At 49.9% G+C, this 19,018-nt stretch overlaps 1 protein-coding gene across 1 annotated transcript in view; it reads left to right on the top strand.

Annotated features, from left to right (window-relative positions):
- Nucleotides 1–9,999: 9,999 nt before the first annotated feature.
- Nucleotides 10,000–19,018, top strand: part of tamalin (trafficking regulator and scaffold protein tamalin) — a 28,776-nt gene continuing 19,757 nt past the window's right edge. Inside the window, exon 1 of the mRNA XM_033015643.1 lies at nt 10,000–10,460. Coding sequence (XP_032871534.1) covers nt 10,122–10,460 — 339 coding nt within the window. The 5' untranslated portion in view covers nt 10,000–10,121. The remainder of the gene's footprint in view (nt 10,461–19,018) is intronic.

The raw sequence follows: 19,018 nt of genomic DNA, 5'->3' as shown, positions 1-19,018 counted from the left end.
AAGTGGAGTTTGCACGCTCTCCCTATGTTCCCAATTTCCTCCCACATCAACACGGGACAGATCCACAATGTCTGTGCCAAACATGATGCCAAGACCAACTCTGATCTGCCTGCATATAATCCATATCCTCTGCATATCCATATGCCTATCTCAAATTCCCTTATTAGCACTTGCTATAAATTACACAGATATGTCTCAATTATGAATCTCAGATATGAATGTTAAATTCTCTAACTTCAACTAACCCTTGCATCCCCCCCCCCTCTCCATCCCTCCCCCACTCTCCATCCCTCCCCCACCCAAGTCGTACAAGTTTCAAAGTCGCCTTGTTGAGTTTCGTTGTCTGTAACTCATTTTCACCTCGGCCACAGCTAACAATGGTCTGTTTCCTTCATCATTGGTGCTTTTTTTGCCTATCTTTCATTCATTTGTTCTACATCTCTCCACATCACCGTCTATATCTCTCGTTTCCCTCTCCCCTCAGTCTGAAGAAGGGTCTCGACCCGAAACGTCACCCGTCCCTCCTCTCCAGAGACGCTGCCTGTCCCGCTGTGTTACTCCAGCTTTTTGAGTCTATCTCAATCCCTTGTCAAGGTGGAAGATTTGTATGAACTTTCACGAAACATCCACCAGGGGGTGCACTTTCACAACTTTACTGACGTTTGTGTGAAGTTCTACTTCCCCGCACTCAGGCTCTCTGGCCTTCATTACATAGCGAAGGAACAGGCCCTTCGTCCCACAATGTCTGTGCTGTACACGATGCAAGTTAACCTACTCTCCTCTGCCTGCACGTGATCCATATCCCTCCGTTCCCTGCACATCCATGTGCCTGTCTAAATGCCTCTTAAACCCCACTCTCGTATCCGCCTCCTCCACCACCACCCCTGGCAGTACGTTCCAGGCACCCACCACCCTCTGTGTAAAAAAAACCTGCCCCGTACATCTCCTTTGAACTTTGCCCCTCGCAGCTTAAAGCTGCGCCCACTAGTCTTTGACAATTTCTACGCTGGGAGAAAGGTTCTGACTGTCTGCCCTGTCTCTTGCCTCTCCTAGACTTCTATCAGGTCTCCCCTCAACCTCGGACGCTCCAGAGGAAACAGTACGTTTGTCCAACCTCTCCTTTATAGTTGAAACCCTCTAATCCGGACAGCATCCTGGTAAACCACTTCTGCACCCTCTCCAAAGCCTCCACAGGCTTCCTGTGATGGGGGCGACCAGAACTGCAAATGTGGTCTAACCAAAGTTCGATAAGGCTGCAACTTGACTTCCTGACTCTTATACTCAATACTCCGACTTATGAAGGCAAGCCCCCCATATATGCCTTCTTTATCACCCTGTCTGCCTGTGTTGCCGCTTTCTCTGGAGTCCCACTTTCAATCCCAGATTCCTGGGTGCTTTTCCAAAGGAGGAGAGGGAGCCTGAGGGATTCCCTGTGTAGGGTCTTGGTAGCTCCCAGTGGTGTGGGCAAAATCGCCAGGACATCGGGCCTTTATGCACAGCTTAAAGCCTCCCCTACCCAAGTCGTTGTACTAGTTTCACTGTCGTCTTGTTGAGTCTCATTGTCTGCAACTCGTTTTCACCTAGCACACAGCAAACAATAGACAATAGACAATAGGTGCAGGAGTAGGCCATTCGGCCCTTCGAGCCAGCACCGCCATTCAATTTGATCATGGCTGATCATCCCCAATCAGTACCCCGTTCCTGGCTTCTCCCCCTATCCCCTGACTCCGCTATCTTTAAGAGCCCTATCCAGCTCTCTCTTGAAAGCATCCAGAGAACCTGCCTCCACCGCCCTCTGAGGCAGAGAATTCCACAGACTCACCACTCTCTGTGAGAAAAAGTGTTTCCTCGTCTCCGTTCTAAATGGCTTACTCCTTATTCTTCAACTGTGTGTGGCCCCTGGTTCTGAACTCCCCCAACATCTGGAACATGTTTCCTGCCTCTAGCGTGTCCAAACCCTTAACAATCTTATATGCTTCAATAAGATACCCTCTCATCCTTCTAAACTCCAGAGTGTACAAGCCCAGCCGCTCCATTCTCTCAACATATGACAGTCCCGCCATCCCGGGGATTGACCTGGATTAACAATGGCCTGTTTTGTTTTATCATCGTTACATTTTTGCATATCTTTCCTTCCTTTGTTCTGTATCTCTCGACATCACCGTCTATATCTCTCTTTTGCCTCTCCCCTGACTCTCAGTCTGAAGAAGGGTCTCGACCCGAAACGTCACCCATTCCTTCTCTCCAGAGATGCTGCCTGTCCCGCTGAGTTACTCCAGCACATTGTGTCAAGCTGCACTTAAAACAGCCTGCACTATGAAAATGGCATCAAAACCTGGCCATTCTTGTATATGGTCTCAGTGGACTATTTCTATACACTTTGCACTGAATCGAAGAGTGTGCTTATGTATAATAATACATTACCGAATTGTATGCAATACAAATGTTCACTATACCTCGGTACATGTGACAATAAAGTGTATTGGTCTTTCTCAGGGGCGGCAGCGGGTAGAGCTGCTGCCTCACAGCGCCAGAGACCCGGGTTCCATCCGGACTATAGGTTCTGCCTGTACTTTCTCCCCGTGACCCTCGTGGGTTTTCTCCGGGCGCTCCGGTTCCCTCCCACACTCCAAAGACGTGCAGGTTTGTAGGTTAATTGGCTTTGTGTATGTGTAAATTGTCCCCAGTGTGTGTGTGTGTGTGTGTTGGATAGTGTTGGTGTGCGGGGATCGCTGGTCGGCGCAGACTCGATGGGCCGAAGGGCCTGTTTCCGCACTGTATCTCCTAATTAAACGAAACTGAACAGTTGAAGCCTTTCCTCCAGTGCTTGTTCCTGTTGCACGTTGTGGTCTCGTGCTGTGTGCAGATTGCCTTGTTGCACGGTATACGTTGCAGCAGAGGTCTACGCTGCAGTCTAGTCTGTGTCGACAAGCACCAAGTGAGATGTCACTGGAGCGTTCAGTTTTATAATGTCCCAAAATAAAGGGGTATACAGAGGAAGCGCGTTGCCCATGAGTGTCGCCAATAGGGTCGCCGCTGTGGACTCCGCCTCTACCCATGCACTGGCTGACACTATGGTCACAAGTGCAACACTGTTTTAAACCCAGTATCCTGTTCTGATGTGAATCGTCAGCAATAGAGGCCGGCTGCAGTTCCACTCACTGCCAGCTCACGGGCACAGGCCAGGAGCACGTACACACACGCGCGATGTATCCCTCAATATACACGCCCGCGCACTTGATGCACCACTCCATACACACACACACTCTATTGTCTATTGTCTGGACCCAATCTCCCAATCTACCTCATTGCAGCCCTTGCGCTTTTTTATCTGCAGTTTCTTTGTAACCACCACACTCTAACGCTGATCTATCTCTCCCTCCTAACCCCATTCTCCTGCCTTCTCCCCATAACCTCTGACACCCGTACTAATCAAGAATCTGCCACTCTCTGTCTTAAAAATATCCACTGACTTGGCCTCCACAGCCGTCCGTGGCAATGAATCCCACAGATTCACCACCCTCTGACTAAATAAATTCCTCCTCATCTCCTTCCTAAAAGAACGTCCTTTAATTCTGAGGCTGTGCCCTCTGGTCCTAGACTCTCCCACTAGTGGAAACATCCTCCCCACATCCACTCTATCCAAGCCTTTCACTATTCGGGTAAGTTTCAATGAGGTCCCCCTCCCCCCCCTCATTCTTCTAAACCCAGTGCCGAAAAACGCTCATCATTTCTCACAGCTTCCTTTGAAAGTTCATCATTAAAGAAATCGAAGCCCCTCCGAAAGGAAACATTCTCAGCTCTCCAATCTGCTGCTGTTTGGAGATGCAGCGTGGAAAAAGGCCCTTCGGCCCACTGTGTCTGCACCAACCACCAATCCCCCCATTCACATTAGTTTTTTAGACTTTTATACTTTAGAGATATAGCGGGGAAACAGGCCCTTCGGCCCATCGATCCCCGCACACCAACACTATCACTACTTGATTAGTACGGGTGTCGGGGGTTATGGGGAGAAGGCAGGAGAATGGCTTGAGGAGGGAGAGATAGATCACCCATAATCGAATGTGTAGCCTCTGACACTCAGTCTGAAGAAGGGTCTCGACCCGAAACGTCACCCATTCCTTCTCTCCAGAGATGCTGCCTGTCCCGCTGAGTTACTCCACCATTTTGTGTCTAGCCATGATTGAATGGCGGAGTAGACTTGATGAGAGGAAACGGCCTAATTCTGCTCCTATTACTTATGACCTCATGACTATCCCACACACACTGGGGCCAATATACAAAATATAGAGGGCCAATTAAACAACGATATACCTGCACGTCTTTGGAGTGTGGGGAGAACCCACGCGGGTCACGGGGAGAACGTGCAAACTCCACACAGACAGCACCCGTAGTCAGGATCAAACCCGGGTCTCTGGCGCTGTGAGGCAGCAACTCTAGCGCTGCGCCACCGTGCCACTAGAACTAGTGCGAACGGGCCATCGATGGGCGGCATGGACTCGGTGGGCCGAAGGGCCTGCTTCTATGCTGTATACCGCCGCCGCCACCGTGCCTCCAAACACACATTGGTGAAGGGTGGTCTGTGTTGGGTCAGGTCAGAATTGCCAGCGCCCCTTTGCCATCCGACGTTGAACCCATTTACCCAGGGAAGTAGAAAGGGAAGGGGGCACAAACAAGCAACAAAAAAATCTTAGAAACATGGAAACAATAGACAATAGGTGCAGGAGTTGGCCATTCGGCCTCTCGAACCAGCAGCGCCATTCAATATGATCACGGATGATCATCCCCAATCAGTACCCACACCCCCCCACCCCCACCCCCCCCCCCCCCCCCCCCCCCCCCCCCCCGTTCCTGCTTTCTCCCCATATCCCTTGATTCCTTTAGCCCCAAGAGCTATATCTGACTCTCTCTTGAAAACATCCTTTGAATGGATCTCATTTAATGTACTGCTCATTGGAACCAGATGCTGTCAGCGCCACTTCCTCTCAACTTCAAACGCTACAAGTCACCCCGTGCAGCTAAATATAACCCCGGTGTAGCGAGCAGCCCCGTGCATTTCAAGCTGCTTGCACTCCAGAATCTAAATCAGAAACACAGCCGGGCTGCTTTTGTTGTTTGTTTCGTTTTAGTTTGAGAGATACAGCATGGAAGCAAGGCCCTTCGGCCCACCGAGTCCATGCCATCCATCGATGGCCCGTTCACACTAGTTCTAGCGGCACGGTAGAGTTGCTGCCTCACAGCGCCAGAGACCCGGGTTCCATCCCGACCACGGGTGCTGTCTGTACGGAGTTTGCACATTCTCCCCGTGACCTGCGTGGGTTTTCTCCAAGATCTTCGGTTTCCTCCCACACTCCAAAAACATACAGGTTAATTGGCTTGGTGTCATTGTATGAATGTAAAATTGTCCCAAGTGTGTGTGTGTAGGATAGTGTTAGTGTGCGGGGATCGCTGGTCGGTGCAGACTCGGTGGGCCGAAGGGCCTGTTTCCGCGCTGTATCTCGGAACTAAACTACACTAAATGATGGAACAATGGCCTACTGCTCTCCTCCACAAATCACTGGTTCTCCCAATTGAACATGAGTCCATTCCCACCTCTCCTACCCCTCGAAGCGCATGGGCCTCATATCATGACTTCTAATCCGGGCCCTGTGTTTAGTTTAGTTTAGAGATACAGCGCAGAAACAGGCCCTTCGGCCCATTAAGTCTGCGCCGACCAGCGATCCCCGCACACTAACACTCTCCTACACACACACACACACACACACACCAGGGACAATTTTCACAGTTACACCAAGCCAATTAACCTACAAACCTGCATGTCTTTTGGAGTGTGGGAGGAAACCGAAGATGCTGGAGAAAACCCACGCAGGTCACGGGGAGAACGTGCAAACTCCGCACAGACAGCACCTGTGGGTCAGGATGGAACCCGGGTCTCTGGCGCCGTGAGGCAGCAACTCGACCGCTGCGCCACCGTGATGCTCACTAGATCCGGCGTGACTCTGCAAGTGATTCACACCGCTGCTTCGGCGGGCCGCAGTATCTCATCCCCTTCCAAACAGAATTCCCACATCTCATCCAACGCTCAATCTGCATCCCAGATGCTCAGCTTTCATTGCAAGTGTTTCTTTCCCCCCCCCCCCCCCGGAGTACATTTTGCTTGCTCCCTTCAAAGCCTATCCCAGAATAAGCCACATTCTCCGAGTGCTCCAGTTTCCTCCCACATTCCAAAGACATACAGGTCTGTAGGTTAATAGGCTTGGTATAAATGTAATTTGTCCCCAGTGTGTGTAGGATAGTGCTAGTGTTCGGGGATCGCTGGTCGGCACGGACCCGGTGGGCCGAAGGGCCTGTTTCTGCGCTGTATCTCTGTAAACTAGAAAAAAAGACCCGTCTAATAAGGGGCAGTGTCCCGTATACTCCATCTTCACCCTATCGACCTGTGCTGCCATCTTAGAGGGTTTATAGACTTGTATATCTCCGCATATTGTTAGACCATTGACTGAAGAGAACAAGAAGGGTCTCAACCCGAAACGTTGCCTATTTCCTTCGCTCCATAGATGCTGCTGCACCCGCTGAGTTTCTCCAGCATTTTTGTCAACCTTCGATTTTCCAGCATCTGCAGTTCCTCCTTAAACATCACTTTATTATGATCCATTTGGATGTTATTCGGAATAACAGCGGGGTCAAATAGACTCACAGAGCAATGGGAACAGCCTAAGGCGTGGGAAGGAACTGCAGATGCTGGTTTACACTGAAGATAGACACAGAAAGCTGGAGTAACTCAGTGTGTTTAGTTTGGATTAGTTCAGAGATACAGCGTGGGATCAGGCTCTTCGGCCCACCGAGTCCGCGCCGACCAGCGATCCCCGCACACTAACATCATCCTACACACACTGGGGACAATTTACATTTACACCAAGCCAATGAACCTCCAAACCTGCACGTCTTTGGAGAGTGGGAGGGAGCCGAAGATCTCGGAGAAAACCCACGCAGGTCACGGGGAGAACGTGCAAACTCCGTACAGACAGCAGGATGGAACCCGGGTGTCTGGCGCTGTAACGCAGCAACTCTACCGCTGCGCCGCCGTGCCGCCACAGGCAGGCAGCTTCTCTGGAGAAAAGGAACAGGTGACGTTGCGGGTCGAGACCCTTCTTCAGACTGAGAGTCAGGGGGAGAGGGAAACGAGAGATATAGACGGTGATGTGGAGAGATATAGAACAAATGAATGAAAGATACGCCAAAAAAAGCAACGATGATCAAGGAAAGGTGGAGCCCACAATGATCCATTGTTGGCTGTGGAGAAGGTGATAACGAGTGAAACTCAGCAGGACGACAGTGAAACTAGTACGAAGACTAGGGTGGGGGAGGGGCGGAGAGAGAGGGGGTGCAAGGGTTACTAGAAGTTAGAGAAGTCAATGTTCATACCGCTGGGGTGTAAGCTGCCCAAGCGAAATATGAGGTGCTGTTCCTCCAATTTGTGCTGGGCCTCACTCTGACAGTGGAGGAGGCCCAGGACAGAAAGGTCAGTGTGGGAATGGGAGGGGGAGTTAAAGTGTTTGGCAACCGGGAGATCGCGTAGACATGTCCATGCCAGCCAACATGCCCCATCAACACTAGTCCCACCTGCCTGCGTTTGGCCCATATCCCTCTACACCTGTCCCATCCGTGTACCTGTCTAAATGTAAATGTTGGGATAGTCCCTGCCTCAACTACCTCCTCTGGCAGCTCGTTCCATTCACCCACCACCTCTGAGTGGAATGTCGTTGATTTACAGGCCCTGGCACAATGGCCAGCTTTGTCGACAACAGGATTAAGGTCATAAGTGATAGGAGCAGAATTAGACCATTCGGCCCATCAAGTCTACTCCGCCATTCAATCGAGGCCGATGTCAGAAGATCCTTCAGGGGGTTGAACCCTCGGAAAGCGCCTGGTCCTGATGGTATACCTGGTCGTGTTCTAAAAACCTGTGCGGACCAACTGGCGGTCGTTTTTACGGACATTTTCAACCCCTCACTTCTGAGGTCTGAGATTCCCACTTGCTTTAAAAGGGCATCAATTATACCCAAGAATTGCCCAAGAAGAGCAAGGTGACGTGCCTCAATGACTATCGACCAGTGGCACTAACGCCGGTGGTGATGAAGTGCTTTGAGAGGTTGATCGAGGCGCAAATCAACTCCTACCTCGACAAAAACCTGGACCCGCTGCAGCTTGCTTACCGCCACAACAGATCAACGGTGGATGCGATCTCGCTGGCCCTCCACTCCGCACTGGACCACTTGGACAACAAAAACTCATATGTCAGGCTGTTATTAATTGATTACAGCTCGGCATTTAATACCATCATCCCCTCCAAGCTGGTTACCAAGCTCTCAGATCTGGGTCTCTGCGCATCCCTCTGCAATTGGATCCTCGACTTCCTCATCCACAGACCACAGTCTGTTCGTATTGGTGGAAATGTGTCATCCTCGATAACAATCAGCACGGGAGCACCTCAAGGCTGCGTGCTCAGCCCCCTGCTGTACTCACTCTATACTCATGACTGCGTAGCCGGTCATAGTGCGAACTCCATCATCAAGTTCGTTGACGACACCACTGTTGTGGGACGTATCACTGATGGAGATGAGTCAGAGTACAGAAGAGAGATCGACCGACTGACCAAATGGTGCCAGCACAATAACCTGGCTCTCAACACCAGTAAAACCAAAGAACTGATTGTGGACTTTGGAAGGGGTAGGATGGGGACCCACAATCCCGTCTATATCAACGGGACGATGGTGGAAAGGGTCAAGAACTTCAAATTCCTGGGCGTGCATATTTTCGAATATCTCTCCTGGTCCCAGAGCACTGATGCAATTTTCAAGAAAGCACATCAGCGCCTCTACTTCCTGAGAAGATTACGGAGGGTCGGTTTGTCAAGGAGGACTCTCTCTAACGTCTACAGGTGCACAGTAGAGAGCATGCTGACCGGTTGCATCGTGGCTTGGTTCGGCAACTTGAGCGTCCAGGAGCGGAAAAGGATGCAGAAAGTTGTAAACACTGCCCAGTCCATCATCGGCTCTGACCTCCCCACCATCGAGGGGATCTATCGCAGTCGCTGCCTCAAAAAGGCTGGCAGCATCATCAAGGACCCACACCATCCTGGCCACACACTCATCTCTCCGCTGCCATCGGGAAGAAGGCACAGGAGCCTGTAATCTGCAACATCCAGGTTCAGGAACAGCTACTTCCCCACAGCCATCAGGCTATTCAACTCAACTTCAAACAGACTATGGACTATAACAGCCTAGTGCACTTTATCCGTTTATTTATGTGTGTATATATATGGTCTATGGTATATAGACACACTGGTCTGTTCTGTATGTATGACTACTATATTCTGTTGTGCTGAAGCAAAGCAAGAATTTCATTGTCCTATCTGGGACACATGACAATAAACTCTCTTGACTTGACTTGACTGATCTATCTAGCCCTCTGAACCCCATTCTCCTGCCTTCTCCCCATAATCCCTGACACCCGTACTGATCAAGAATCTATCTACCTCTGCCTTAAATATATCCACTGACTTGTGGCCTCCACAGCCTTCTGTGGCAAAGAATTCCACAGATTCACCACCCTCTGACTAAAGAAATTCCTCCTCATCTCCTTCCTAAAGGAACGTCCTTTAATTCTGAGGCTGTGCCCTCTGGTCCTAGACTCTCCCACTAGTGGAAACATCCTCTCCACATCCACTCCATCCAGGCCTTTCACTATTGTACACTATTGCCGATAGTCGGTAGAAACCAACCTCTCCAGTATAAATTGCGAGCTGCGCATTCAGGTTAAAGGCGCGTTTACATCGCCTTTGTTATGGGCGCTAGTGAGATTGTCCAAACAAAAAAAGAACAGTCGAAAGCTTCTCGTTATTTGCAGATCCTTATCGGGTTTGGGGGGAAATGAAACTCTAACCACACCTCGACCACGTGCGGGTGGGGGGGGGGGGGGGGGGGGGGGTTTGCTACATCCGTCTAGACGTTGTGATATACTCGTGTCAGGGAGCAGCTCGCACTTTGATACTCGGGAGGCAGACTCGCCGTTCAGTTGCTACTCGGCGAGAAGAGAATTAGAATGAGAATCGTTGGAAAATGACTTTCCGAAGAGTGAAGAGGTTAAGCCGCAAGGAGGATTACGGAGGCGCCCATTGCGCCGCGTCCAGTGGGGCTGAGAGCGAAATTTACAATAACACCGGTGAAACTTACAAGACCAGTGAAACTTACAAGACGGGCGCTGAAACTTACAAGACGGGCGCTGAAATTTACAAGACCAGTGAAACTTACAAGAAGAACGCTGAAACTTACAGGACCAGTGAAATTTACAAGAAGAACGCTGAAATCTACAGGACGGGCGCTGAAACGTACAAGGCGTCCGATCTTTACAAGACCCTCGCCTACTCGGGGGGCACGCTGCCCCGCAGCCACAAGCAGGTACGAAAATAAAGCAAAAACACACTGAAAATCACAATAAAACACAGATAAAATCGGTAACCCCTATTTCCCAACGACCGAAACGGTGAGTTACATCAATTCGTAATTGATCCAAATTGAAACATTTCGCATTTCACTAAACGGGCGATTGGTTCTGATGCGGGATATTTGCCAGGCGCTCCTGTTTGAACCGGGGACACAACTTTGTACGATGAGGCCGATTGTCTATGCCTATTGTAATTGCCTATTTTTGCGAAAGTTCTTGGTGGTTGTAGCAGGAATGTCATTCAGCCACGACGGGCTTGTGTGTCCCGGGGACACTGCTCCTGTTTGTACATTCACATACAGTAGCTGGAACTAATCAATAGTCATTGTTAGTGGGACGATCTTAATTTTTAAATGCGTGCGTCTATCGGTTTTATTTGAGATTTTGGATTAAAAATGCTTTTGTTTTTTTCCCTGTGGAGATTTCTGTGGAGACTCTTTTAACGATTTGCAACCCACTGTGAAAAATGTTAACAGTAATGTCTCTTGAGCGGCGGGAGTCGACGAGTTAAATCGTGTAGGAAGGAACTGCGGATGCCGGTGTACCCCGAGGATAGACACAAAAAGCTGGAGTAACTCAGCGGGTCAGGCAGCATCTCTGGAGAGAAGGGATAGGTGATGTTTCGGGCCAAGACCCTTCGTCAGACCGAGTTACTCCAGCATTTTTTGTCAATCATCGGTGTAAACCAGCATCTGCAGTTCCTTCCTATACTTTAAGACCAGCTCCCTCGAGAGTGAGCTACAGGGAGAGGTTGAGCAGGCTGGGACTCTATTCCTTGGAGTGCAGGATGATGAGGGATGATCTTATAGAGGTGTATTGAATCATGAGAGGTCTATAGGGGGAATTCAGAGTCTTTGACCCAGAGTATGGGGAATCGAGAACCAGACAACATAGGTTTAAGGGAAGAGGGGCAAGATCTGAGGGGCAACCTTTTCACACAGAGTGGTGAGTGTATGGGACGAGCTGCCAGAGGAGGTAGTTGAGGCAGGGACTAGGGGTTACGGGGAGAAGGCAGGAGATTGGGGTCGAGAGGGAAAGATAGATCAGCCATGATTGAATGGCAGCGTGGACTTGATGGGCTGAATGGCCTAATTCTGCTCCTATCACTTATGAGCTTATCACAACATTTAAAAGTCACTTGGACAGGTACATGGACAGACACAAAACGCTGGAGTAACTCGGTGGGTCAGACAGCATCTCTGGAGAGAAGGAATGGGTGATGTTGCGGGTCCAGACCCTGCTTCAGACGTCTCGACCCGAAACGTCACCCATTCCTTCTCTCCAGAGATTCTGTCTGACCCGCTGAGTTACTCCAGCTCTTTGTGTCTATCGTCAGTTTAAACCAGCATCTGCAGTTCCTTCCTACACAGGTACGTGGATAGGACAGGTTTATAGACAATAGACAATAGGTGCAGGAGTAGGCCTTTCGGCCCCTCGAGCCAGCACCGCCACTCAATATGATCATGGCTGATATGGGGATATGGACCATATGCGGGCAGGTGGGGCTAGCCTAGATGGGGCATCTGGGTAGGCATGGGCAAGTTGGGCTGAAGGGCCTGCATGACTCTGTGTCTCTTCAATTAGGCTACAAAGAGGATGTCCCTGTTCTGATCAGCCCACTGGTTCCCTCTCAGAGGCACCATCCTCAACCTCATCCTCTCATCCTCTGCGGTGCTGGCTCGAAGGGCCGAATGGCCTCCTCCTGCACCTATTTTCTATGTTTCTAGAGTTCCACACAAGCTCTTGAGTTACGATATTCTGCAGTTGTACAGGGCTCTGGTAAGACCACATCTGGAGTATTGCGTACAGTTTTGGTCTCCTAATTTGAGGGAGGACATCCTTGTGATTGAGGCAGTGCAGCGTAGGTTCACGAGATTGATCCCTGGGATGGCGGGACTGTCATATGATGAAAGATTGAAAAGACTAGGTTTGTATTCACTGGAGTTTAGAAGGATGAGGGGGTGATCTTATAGAAACATATAAAATTATAAAAGGACTGGACAAGCTAGATGCAGGAAAAAAGTTCCCAATGTTGGGCGAGTCCAGAACCAGGGGCCACACAGTCTTAGAATAAAGGGGAGGTCATTTAAGACTGAGATGAGAAAAAACTTTTTCACCCAGAGAGTTGTGAAGTTGTGGAATTCCCTGCCACAGAGGGCAGTAGAGGCCAAGTCACTGGATGGATTTAAGAGAGAGTTGGATAGAGCTCTAGGGGCCAGTGGAGTCAAGGGATATGGGGAGAAGGCAGGCACGGGTTATTGATAGGGGACGATCAACCATGATCACAATGAATGGCGGTGCTGGCTGGAAGGGCCGAATGGCCTCCTCCTGCACCTATTTTCTATGTTTCTATGATTAAAAAAAAATAATGGTCAGAATGACGATTGCAGAAAAAAAAATGAGACAGCGACACGTTTCCTCGGTTTCTTACAAGGGTGGAACATCAAGATCAGACAAGCAAAGTTCCAGATGAGTGGTTTCACCTATCATCCCCTTATCTCTGAAGTTTTCGTGTTAATGTAAGCTGTTTATGTAAAACATGAACAACCCCCTTTGATATCTGATTGGAAACAATAGATTCAACCATGAACCTTTGAGCTTTGTTTAATGGGACCACTTTACACTTTAGGAAGCAGGCCCTTCGGCCCACCGAGTCCACGCTGCCCAGCGATCACCCCTGCACACCCTAGGGACAAGTTATAGAAGCCAATTATGCTACAAAACTGTACGTCTTTGGAGTGTGGGTGCAAACCTTTGAGCTTTGAGCACCCGGAGAAAACCCACGGGGGTCACTCACGGGGAGAACGTACAAACTCCGTACAGACAGCGCCCGTGGTCAGGATTGAACCCGGGCGTCTGCCGCTGTGAGGTAGTGACTCTACCGCTGTGCCATCGAAACATAGAAACATAGAAAATAGGTGCAGGAGGAGGCCATTCGGCCCTTCCAGCCAGCAACTAGTGTTTAGCTCGTGTCGAGCTAACAACTCCTGTCCTTTCCTCATCTTCAAATATTCGCCCATCGTTCTTGCTTTGGGAAATCGCTCTGGCCCTCTGTAAGCTCTTTGTGGGAGAGAGTTGCCGACTTCCCCTGCCCTCTGTTCGAAGGACTGCCTTGTAACTTCACCTCCAATGCTGTGGCTGTGGAAAAGAAAAGGCAGAGAGAGGACTGCTGTTAATCTCCGCATCGGGGTGGCACGGTGGTGCAGCACCAGATCTGCTGCCTTTGCAGCAACTTGTGTGGCCGATTCTGACTGTGCAACAACTAACCACAGTGTCAAGACTTGAAATCAGGAGCCGATTATTATAGACAATAGGTGCAGGAGTAGAGGCCATTAGGCCCTTCGAGCCAGCACCGCTATTCAATGTGATCATGGCTGATCATCCCCAATCAGTACCCCGTTCCTGCCTTCTCCCCATACCCCCTGACTCCGCTATCTTTAAGAGCCCTATCTAGCTCTCTCTTGAAAGCATCCAGAGAACCGGCCTCCACCGCCCTCTGAGGCAGAGAATTCCACAGACTCACAACTCTCTGCGAGAAAAAGTGTTTCCTCGTCTCCATTCTAAATGGCCTACCCCTTATTCTTAAACTGTGTGTGGCCCCTGGTTCTGGACTCCCCCAACATCGGGAACATGTTTCCTGCCTCTAGCGTGTCCAAGCCATTAACAATCTTAGGGGGGGCTCTCGCGCTCTCTCTCTCTCTCCCCCCCCCCCCCCCCGGTGTCCTCCCACACTCCAAAGACGTACAGGTTTGCAGGCTAATTGGCTTCGGTAAAAAATGTCCCTAGTGTGTGTAGGATAGTGTTAGCGTGCGGGGATGGCTGGTCGGCGAGGACTCGGTGGGCCGAAGGGCCTGTTTCCGTGCTGTATCTCTAAACTAAACTAAACTAGTCTGCCTGCACGTGGTCTATATCCCCCCCCCCCCCCCCCCCCCCCCCCCCCCCCCCCCTAAATCCTCTCCCTGCTCATGTACCTGTCTAAAAGCCTCTTAAACATTGCTACTCGAGCTGCTTCCATCACCGTCCCTGGCAGTGTTTTATAATCTCTGTGTAGCAAAACTTGCCCCGCACAACTCCTCTAATCTCTCCCCCTCTCACCTTAAATCTATGCTCTCTAGTCTTGGACATTTCCACCCTGGGGGAAAAGGTTCTGACTGTCTACCCTATCTCTGCCTCTCATAATGTTATAAACTTCTATCGGGTCTCCCCTCAACCTCTTACGTTCCAGAGAAAACAATCCAAGTCTGTCCAGCCTGTCCTTACCGCAAATACACTCTAATCCAAGCATCGGAGAGTCATAGAGTGATACAGTGTGGAAGCGGGCCCTTTGGCCCAACTTGCCCACACCGGCCAACAATGTCCCAGCTGCTCTAGTCCCACCTTGGTCCATATCCCTCCAAACCCGTCGCATCCATGTACCTGTCTAACTGTTTCTTAAACGATGGGATAGTCCCAGCCTAAACTACCTCCTCTGGCAGCTTGTTCCATACACCCACTGTGTGAAAAAGTTACCCCTCGGATTCCTATTAAACCTTTCCCCCTTCACCTTGAACCTATGTCCTCTAGTCCTCAATTGGGCAAGAGACTCTGTGCATTTACCTGATCTGGAAGATCATTCTGGTAAACCTCCTCAGCACCCTCTACAGAGTCTCCACATCCTGCCTGTAACGTGGAGACCAGAACTGCACGCAATACTCCAAATGCGGTCTAACCAAATTATTTTTCTAAAACTGCTACATGACTTCCTGATTCCTTTATGATTAAGCCATGCATGAGTCGTGGAAAAAAAGCATGCTGAATATAATGTGACAGCTGCGGCGAAAGTGCAGGTTAAAAAAAGTGCAAGGGCTGCAACGTGGTGGATTGGAAGATTGGGAATACATACTTAGCTTCTGCAAGGTCAGTGCAACCTTTCATTGCAGCTAATAGTCTCCAAGCCAGTCGTCATTCTGGTAAACTGTGTAGGAAGGAACTGCAGATGCTGGTTTACACCGAAGATAGACACAAAAATCTGGAGTAACTCAGCGGGACAGGCAGCATCTCTGGAGAGAAGGAATGGGTCGAGTCAGGGGAGAGGGAAACGAGAGATATAAGGAGGTCCATGGAACAAATGACTGAAAGGATTGCAAGAGGTTAAATCAAAGCCAGCAATGGTGATCAAGGAAAGTTGGAGCCCACAATGGTCCATTGTTGGCTGTGGAGAAGGTGATAACGAGTGAAACTCAGCAGGACGACAGTGAAACTAGTACGATGACCTAGTGTGGGGGAGGGGCGGAGAGAGAGGGGGGATGCCAGGATTACTTGAAGTTAGAGACTTGCACTGGGGTGCAAGCTACCCAAGCGAAATATGAGGTGCTGTTCCTCCAATTTGTGTTGGGCCTCACTCTGACAGTGGAGGAGGCCTAGGACAGAAAGGTCAGCGTGGGAATGGAAGGGGGAGTTAAAGTGTTTGGCAACCGGGAGATCGCGTAGACCAAGGCGGTCTGAGCAGAGGTGTTCAGCTAAACGATCGCCCAGTCTGCGCTTGGTCTCGCCGAAGTATTGACGTCCAGTTGAGCAGAACTTGGACAGAACAGTTGATGCTCCATTCAACCCATTGTGTCAGGGAATCTAGGTGTCTCCGTGGAACGCCAAGGGTACTGCTAAACCTCATTCACCAGGTACATGGTGAAAGTGGCGTCACAGCTAGATGGGGTCATCAAGGCCTTTGGCACATTGGCCTTCATCAGTCACAGTATTGAGTACAGAAGTTGGGAGGTCATGTTGCAGTTGTATAAGACGCTGGTGAGGCCGCATTTAATAATAATAATAATGGATGGGATTTATATAGCGCCTTTCTAATACTCAAGGCGCTTTACATCGCATTATTCATTCACTCCTTAGTCACACTCGGTGGTGGTAAGCTACTTCTGTAGCCGCAGCTGCCCTAGGGCAGACTGACGGAAGCGTGGCTGCCAATCTGCGCCTACGGCCCCTCCGACCACCACCAATCACTCACACACATTCACACACATTCACACACAGGCAAAGGTGGGTGAAGTGTCTTGCCCAAGGACACAACGACAGTATGCACTCCAAGCGGGATTCGAACCGGCTACCTTCCGGCTGCCAGCCGAACACTTAGCCCATTGTGCCATCTGTCGTCCCATATTTAGGGTATTGTGTTCAGTTTTGGGCACCATATCACAGGAAAGATGTTATAGAAACATAGAAAATAGGTGCAGGAGTAGAGGCCATTCGGCCCTTCGAGCCTGCACCGCCATTCGATATGATCATGGCTGATCATCCAACTCAGTATCCTGTACTTGCCTTCTCTCCATACCCCCTGATCCCTTTATCCACAAGGGCCACATCTAACTCCCTCTTAAATATAGCCAATGAACTGTGGCCTCAACTACCTTCTGTGGCAGAGAATTCCACAGATTCACCACTCTCTGTGTGTGAAAAAAAATGTTTTTCTCATCTCGGTCCTAAATGATTTCCCCCTTATCCTTGAACTGTGACCCCTTGTTCTGGACTTCCCCAACATCGGGAACAATCTTCCTGCATCTAGCCTGTCCAACCCCTTAAGAATTTTGTACGTTTCTATAAGATCCCCCTTTAATCTTCTAAATTCTAGAGAGTACAAGCTGAGTCTATCCAGTCTCGCTCAAGCTGTTGTCAAGCTCGAAAGATTTAGCAGGGTGTTGCCAGGACTCGAGGGCCTAAGCCTCAGGGAGAGGTTGAGTAGGCTGGGACTCTATTCCTTGGAGCGCAGGAGGATGAGGGGCGATCTTATAGAGGTGTACAAAATCACGAGAGGACTAGATCGGGTAGACGCTCAGAGTCTCTTGCCCAGAGTAAGGGAATCGAGAACAAGAGGACATGGGTTTAAGGTGAAGGGAAAATGATTTAGTAGGAATCTGAGGGGTGATGGGTGTATAGAGTGAGGTGTCAGAGGAGGTAGTCAAAAATGGCAGTACCCTTCTTCAGACTCCTATCCATCTCTTTTCTCCAGAGATGGAGTCTGAGGAAGGGTCCCGACCAGAAACGTCACCCATCCATGTTCTCCAGAGATGCTGCCTGACCCGCTGAGTTACTCCAGCACTCTGTGAAACGTCACCTATCCATGTTCTCCCCAGATGCTGCCTGACCCGCTGAGTTACTCCAGCACTCTGTGAAACGTCACCTATCCATGTTCTCCACAGATGCTGCCTGACCCGCTGAGTTACTCCAGCACTCTGTGAAACGTCACCTATCCATGTTCTCCCCAGATGATGCCTGACCCGCTGAGTTACTCCAGCACTCTGTGAAACGTCACCTATCCATGTTCCCCACAGATGCTGCCTGACCCGCTGAGTTACTCCAGCACTCTGTGAAACGTCACCTATCCATGTTCTCCACAGATGCTGCCTGACCCGCTGAGTTACTCCAGCACTTTGTGTCTATCTACGGTGTGAACCAGCATCTGTAGTTCTTTCTTTCTACACATTTTGTCTGCCGGAGGAGGTAGTTGAGGTGGGGACTATCGCCAGGTTTAAGTAACGTTTAGACAGGTACATGGAAACATCCTCTCCACATCCACTCTATCCAAGCCTTTCACTATTCAGTAAGTTTCAATGAGGTCCCCATCCCTTCATCCTTCTAAACTCCGGTGAGTACAGGCCCAGTGCCGTCAAACACTCATCATATGCTAACCCACCCTTCACAGGCTGTGAAGGGTGTAGCTATAATCCATATAACTCCAATCGCTCTTTGTACTATGGACGTTTTTCCTTGCATAAAGCAGGAGGTTCTACTGGGTGCATTTGCTCTGAAGTATTGGAGTCCTACAGTGGAAACAGGCCCTTCGGCCCAACTTGCCCACACTGGCCAACATGTCCCATCTACACTACCTGCGTTTGGCCCATATCCCTCTAAACCTGGCCTATCCAGGCACCTATCTAACTTTTTATTAAACATTGGGATAATCCCTGCCTCCTCTGGCAGCTTGTTCCATACATCCACCGCCCTTTGCGTGAAAAAGTTACCCCTCGGATTCCTATTAAATCTTTCCCCCCCCCCCCCCCTCACCTTAAACCGATGTTGTCTGGTTCTCGATGTCCATACTCTGGGCAAGAGACTCTGAAACAGAGCATATTGGATGCTGAAAGCATCTTGAAACTTGTTATTATAGCAAAACTTCCCCTTTCCATTCCAATCTAAACACCAATGCAGACACGGAAACACGACAATCTATTTGCTCCATGGTTGATCGTAATTCACAGACGCTGCTCGGCCTGTCGAGTTCCTCCAGCCGCCGGTTTGCTACTCGGTACAATTTCAATTCCCCATCTGAAACGCCACCTGCGTTTGGTTTTGTGGGCTCGAATACGGGAAATCACTTGGCAGTTTCACCACTGAGCGCAGATAACTTCCTTATTAACTGGAGGTAATTGTGGTCCTTAAAGGGCCTGTCCCACGTGGCCGTCATTTGCGCCTCATTTACGCGTCGTGTGTAAAATAGGTCAACGCGTCGTGATGCGCGACGCCGCGC

The sequence above is a fragment of the Amblyraja radiata genome, chromosome 46, assembly GCF_010909765.2.
Source record: "Amblyraja radiata isolate CabotCenter1 chromosome 46, sAmbRad1.1.pri, whole genome shotgun sequence".
NCBI lineage: Eukaryota > Metazoa > Chordata > Chondrichthyes > Rajiformes > Rajidae > Amblyraja > Amblyraja radiata.
This window is presented reverse-complemented; position numbering and strand designations above follow the sequence as displayed.